This window comes from Cicer arietinum, chromosome 6 (genome assembly GCF_000331145.2).
Source record: "Cicer arietinum cultivar CDC Frontier isolate Library 1 chromosome 6, Cicar.CDCFrontier_v2.0, whole genome shotgun sequence".
In the NCBI taxonomy this organism is placed as follows: domain Eukaryota; kingdom Viridiplantae; phylum Streptophyta; class Magnoliopsida; order Fabales; family Fabaceae; genus Cicer; species Cicer arietinum.
In genome coordinates this window covers 64,202,554-64,208,876 of record NC_021165.2, presented here as the reverse complement: position 1 = coordinate 64,208,876, position 6,323 = coordinate 64,202,554, and the positions used below count along the sequence as shown (strand labels likewise).

Sequence of the window (6,323 nt, the reverse complement as noted above, 5' to 3'; positions counted from 1 at the left end):
TATATTTTCTATTGGATTATTGGAATTATATTAGAGTGATGTAACACAAGAAGAGATGATACAGGTAATTGATGCCTATGCATTGATAGGGGATACCACTGGACTTGCTGAGAAGATACAAAGTTTCTTCATGCAAGAAGTCATATCAGAAACACACTCAGTGCTAAAAGCTATTGTGCATGAGGTATGCTCTCTTCCTTGACATATTTTTACTCTCATCAGATTCTGAAACTGTTTACAAGGCAGGAGAGTTAATCGCTAGGAAGCACAGACACCATATAGCCTTATTCTAGTTTAACTATAGGTGCGTTTGTTTAAGCTTAAATAAAAATGATTTTTGTTTTAAATTGTTTAGAGATTATTTTTTATAGATCTTTTAAAAATGATTGTTTAACTCCCATTTGTTTACTATTATAAAATGATTTTTTAACCTATTTGTATACAATTTTGTAAAAGTGATTTTTTAAAACTACAAAATTACCATAAAGTACATAAAAATATCCTCAGTAATTGAATTATTCTCACGGCCTTCTTCAAATTGAGATACCGATCCTTCAAAAGGTGGTTGCTTTTCATTTTCTCTCCTTGGTGAATTTAGTTTCGTGTTTTTCAATTTGTTGCCATTTTTCTCTTCATCTATCACATAAGGTAAATATGGGAAGCTACTATTTTTAACTTTTCATTTTTAACCAAAAAATGATTTTTTTAACAAAATGATTTTTCAAAGATCTGAAACAAACACCATTCAAACATTAAAAAATGATTTTTTGTTTGAAAAAATAGATTTTTCATGAAAAAATGTGAAACAAACGCACCATATATTTTTGAACTTATTATTGAAGAAAGTAAAAGGCAAAAATGCTTGTCTTTTATTACTACAACCTTAAGCTGTTTATATAGGAAAAAAAATTACAATAGTGGCAGCGCTCCTGGCCACGAATTGCACCCTAATCGCAACCCGCTATCCCAGCATGACCCGCTAACGAATCCTCTGTAGGGCTTTTTAAAAAAATGCAGTTTTTTATTCTTCCCCCCTCTTTGTCATCTGATATTTCTCTGTTGTTACCCACCCTAATGCAGAACCTTCTTGGTCAATGTTTACGACCATTTTCTAATGCTAGCCTAGCATTAAGATGCAATCAAGCTTCAGCTTTTACCATGGATGAAGTTTGGCCCTGGCTTTTGTCCCATATGCAGTCTAGCCTCAGTCTCAGCTTTTGTTTCGGTTGTAGTCTGGCCTTTGTTGAGTTTTTGCCGTGATGCAGTGTGGCCCTTGTTGTTTTTCTTCTAAATGCAGTCTCTGGCCCCAACTTTAGTAGTTTGAACTCGTCTGTCTCCAATCACATTATATTTATTTTGGATGTTTTTTTCTAAAGCTTTTATAATTTTATTTTGTAAAAAGTTCAAGCTTATAGCTTAAGTTTGAGGGGCAGTGCTATAATTTATGAAAAATATCTCAATATCTTGATTGTATAATAGAGTGTCTTAGATTAACTCTTTTTGGGGCGTTTGATTTGCTAAAGGATAAAAGACTGGATAGAAAAGTAGATGGATATTGCACTCACATCTTTTGAGTTATGTTAAATCACATACACACGTCTTCTATTTTTGAAACAAACACTCAATACCCTCACTTGTGGGAAAAGTTTCATTCACCTCACCTCCCCTTAGATTTGTCTAAATGACACCCACATTTAATCTGTATTAATAGAGGTGAGAGGTTGTGTAGTTGAGGGGAGGTATTTTATTTTATTTTTTTACAAAATAGAGGGGATGTGCTATTTAGACATATCTAAAGTGCCCTAAGTGCAATTTCCCTAGGAACAGTTATAGGAGAAACTGTGAGGACTCAATGTGAATGTGAGTCCAAAAGGGCAAATAATATGTCAATGGCCTAAGCCCATTATGTGGATAGTTTTCGTGGGAAAATATAGGAATGGGAGGTGAGAAAATGGCTTGGCAAAGAGGAAGAGTGGGATATAATTGTGGGACCAATTCGGTTATAAGGGGATGGAATGGAGAGAGTGGGGATCTTTCTAGATCCTTTTTGGTTAGAATCTTAAGAGGTTGGGTAGAGGGAGAATTATCTCTTCTCTAAGGAGCTTTGCTCTGGATTATAGGAGATTATCTTATTATCTTTTGTAATAGTTCTTTATTTTCAGTGAATAATATCATTTTCAATTCTCTATTAATTCGGGTTTCTATCAGAAACAAAGTAAATAAAGAACGTGATGAAGGTCTTAAAATTTGATACTCAATAAATTAGGGTTTTTTTGCACTTTACCAACAAAGGTTGATCCAGTTGGTAACGAATGTGACACATATGCCACAACAACCCGAGTTCAAATTCAGCTGGCAATATAAGAGTCTTGATGGTGCAACATCAAGACTCTTATATCCCATGTGCAACATCATCTAAAATTAAGAAAATACCCAATTGTGTTTTTGCTCTCATTGATTTATCTTTTTCTTGAGTCTTCTCTTCCCATTCCTCTTTCTTCCATCATCTCTTCCTTTCCCTCAAAATCAGTTGTCCTATGCATCAGCCACCATACAGTAAATAAATCAAAAAGTTGAATTGCTCCGCAGCTACTTGTAATGTGATGTTTTGCTTGTGCCCATCCCTCAGTAGGCATAAGACATACCCTCAGGATTGGTTTCCATCTTTTCTTGTATTTCATTATTCGTGTCCTTTTTGGATTAGTATTAGGAGGGAGTATAGTATTAGTATAAATATAGTCCTCTGTTTTGTAACATCATCCAAAACTTCATCTCAAATATAGTGAATACTAACTTCATCCTATGTCTTTCCTTTTCCTCCATGTGTTGTCAGAAATACCCATGTCAGATCAGAACCATCAAGACACTGCTACAGCTTTCTTCCAGCCATGTCTTTGCTTCTTCATAGATTAACATTATATTGTCTCTATGTAGATGTGATTAAAATTGAGTGTGGAGTTGTAGATCATTGTATAGTAATAATATTCTTTATAAGAAAAATGTTAGCACCACGCTCTCCAACACACACTTCTTATTGGTTGAATTTTATATGAAACCCACTAAATTATGTGGGACTGACATGAATTTGGTGGGTTCCATGTAAATTTCAACTAATAGGAATGAGTGTATTGGGAAGTGTGTGTTACTAGCACTTATATCTTTTTAATTACCATGTAGCTATATGGTGGTTGCTGAAGCTAAATGTTGTTGCTCATAGTTTACGTATATTGGTTCAAGTGAGGTTTGGAAGAATTTGATTCAGAATGGGTAAGAGAGATATAAATTACCACAATAATTGAGATTTGAGGCCTCACAAAGCCAAACCAATGATACTGTTAATAGCAATGGATTCACTTCAAAATTTGCTTTTCTTGATCTGTCTGCTAAGTTTGAACTAAAACTAAAAGGATTCTTTTAATTAGTATGCTGATCATTTTTGTAGGATGAGGAGGGACATGCGCAAAATAGTAGGTACTTTTTTTTTCTGCGAGCATATTTACCATCCTTTCAGTTATATATATATATTTTTTTTTAAAATTATATTGGCTTCTTAGTTGTTATTTCATTTCCAGGCTCACTTACAGCGATCTATGCCTTCAGATACCTGATCCTAAGTTTAGGCAGTGCTTACTAAGAACATTGGCTGTTCTATTTGACCTTATGTGTTCATACTATGAAATTATGGATTTTCAGCTAGAGAGAAAGGTAAATTTATAGTTCCTCCCAAGTAATCATTTTCACCTTTCATTATGCAAATTTCCTTCACTGCTTTGTGCAAAAAAGTATTCATGTGGACTTGTACCCCTCCAAAAAATTAACATCTGGACTGATTTTAGGAAAAATTAGGCCTTTATTTTTTATTTGTTTTCTTGCAATGGTTAGAGATAATAATCATTATTAGGTTTCCTCCCCCAACATCTTAATCTCTTGCAATGGTCAATTGACATGTAAATTAGATGGATCCTTGATTTGTTTTTGATGAATTGAATAAATCACTATTCAGTGATAGAGTTCTCTTATCACAAACCTTCAATTTGTATCCACTCGAGACTGGGAAGAATGCTATTCATTATTACAGGTTCTTCAGTTGTTTATATGCTATTCAGTTTCCTTCATTTGGTTGATTTAATTCTCAGGACTCAGTAGCACAAACTTCCGATAAGTGCAATGAAGACATTTCTTGTAGCACAGGTGAGGCTCGGGAAGTTGATTCAGATGTAAGAGCTTGCAACAATTCTGTGTCCAGTTCTGGGGATGTGATAAATGGCTCATCTTCTAGAAAGGAATCCTCAACAATCAACTCACTGACTGAAACTGCTAGTTCACCATACAGTGATTCTCATGATCCAGTTAATGAGGCTAGAAAGGAGGAAAATTCAGCATCAAGCATTGATTCCCCGTGGTACCATCTTAGGAAAGAAGCTACAACATTTGTTTCTCAGACCCTTCAAAGAGGGCGCAAGAATCTGTGGCATCTCACTGCAAGTCGTATCTCAGTGTTACTTTCTTCTGCTGCAGCTTGTTCTGCTAGCATTCATCAATTCTTGAAAAATTATGAAGATCTGAGTGTATTCATTTTGACGGGAGAAGCCTTCTGTGGAATTGAAGCGGTTGAGTTCAGGCAGAAGTTGAAGGTTGTTTGTGAAAATTATTTCATAGCATTTCATCGACAAAATGTGCATGTAAGTGTCCTCAAGGCTTCTCATTCTCCATGGTTGTTAGTCATGTAATGTTGATTCTGATTTTTTATGCAGTGCCTTTTGAGCCATGTATGATGTATATAAGTACAATGTCATAAGTTGCTTCTTGTGTCTGCATGGTGTCTCTAAGCTGATGACGGTGTTCCACCATCAATAACATAGTACAACAATAACAACTAAGCCTTATTCTACTATGTAGGATCGACTACCTAGATCAAACGATACCATAATGTTTTGCCATATATCATATCTCTATTCAACTTATATCAATAACATTGTAATAACTAATAAATCATATTAATGCATTAATGTATTTTTTTTTATTATAAAATTTAACTTTATTAACTATCTGCTGTTCTTTTTGGTTTCATGTTGGGGTATCTTGCTCATGTGGTTCATTATTGATCTAAATAGTTTTCTTGTAACTGAAGATAATCAAAATTACATATTTTTTTTTGGTAATTGTGGCTCGTGATATGTTCACGATCTTAGCTATGTCGTTTTATATTTGGTGGTACTGTTGATTTTCTGTAATCTTAGAAATCTTGAAGGTCCATATTCCATAATGCTGGAAACTGCTGTGCTGTTACGGTGTGGAATACTAAGAACAATTTTGATTGGATAAAACTCTTGCAAAATGTAGAAAGTAATGATTTCATCACTGTAAACAAATTAATTAATTGTACATCACCCAGTACTCCAAATTTGATTTGCTAAATACTAACCAGTTAGACATAAAATTGCTAAATTCCTATTTGTGTTTCGTGATTCTGTACCTGAATGTCCATAATACATTATCTTGTATAAATGGTTTAATTTTTGTTGCTTTCTCTTTTTAGGCTCTAAAAATGGTCATGGAGAAAGAGACTTGGTTAAAATTACCTTCAGATACCGTGCAAATTATCAGTTTTGCTGGACTTATTGGTGATGGAGCGCCGTTGATTTCTTTATCTACCAGTAAATCTATGAATGTCAATGCATTCGATTCCAATAATAAATCAGTAAACATGGTTCACACTGGTTCAAGGAAGAGTGGATTCTCTCATTGGATTAAAAATGGAAATCCTTTTCTGCAAAAATTATCGACCTCCAAAGAAGGTCATGGTTTTCCTCAACCTAATGGGTCAAGTTATGGTGAATTTGATGGAGGCTCGGCCAACAACTATCACGATGATAAAGCCTCTCCTAGAAAGAATGATCCCAGTCAGTTGAATGGTGCTAATTCTGTTTCAGAAGATGAAAATGAGGATCTTCTTGCTGACTTTATTGATGAAGACAGTCAACTTCCAAGTCGAAGTTCTAAGTCCCATCTTTCAAGGTTTCACTCTTCACATGGTAATGATGAAGAGAGTACAACACAAACTGGATCTTCTTTATGTCTTTTAAGGTAAATTGCTATACATTTTGTATTAAAAAATCTATTACTGTCTACCATGTAATTTTTTCTATTACTATTTTTAGGGATTTAATGAGATACTGTGTCTTAAAATGTAAGGTCTATGGACAAATATGCAAGGCTTATGCAGAAATTAGAAGTAGTAAATGTTGAGTTTTTTAAGGTAGGCAATTCTGCCTTTATGTGGTTTGCACTACTTACTCCTCCTGCTCTTTCCTTCCACTCTT

At 34.4% G+C, this 6,323-nt stretch overlaps 1 protein-coding gene across 3 annotated transcripts in view; it reads left to right on the top strand.

Moving 5' to 3' along the window:
* The window catches only part of LOC101514493 (uncharacterized), a 23,895-nt gene that overhangs the window by 10,624 nt on the left and 6,948 nt on the right, over positions 1–6,323 (top strand). For all 3 annotated transcript variants that reach the window (XR_012163423.1, XM_004506028.4, XM_012717341.2), the window contains 6 exons: positions 65–184; positions 3,443–3,471; positions 3,573–3,705; positions 4,137–4,682; positions 5,540–6,087; positions 6,196–6,259. Coding sequence is in view for 2 of the 3 variants with exons in the window: in XM_004506028.4 (XP_004506085.1) it covers positions 65–184; positions 3,443–3,471; positions 3,573–3,705; positions 4,137–4,682; positions 5,540–6,087; positions 6,196–6,259 (1,440 nt within the window). In the remaining variant the exon portion in view is untranslated. The remainder of the gene's footprint in view (positions 1–64; positions 185–3,442; positions 3,472–3,572; positions 3,706–4,136; positions 4,683–5,539; positions 6,088–6,195; positions 6,260–6,323) is intronic.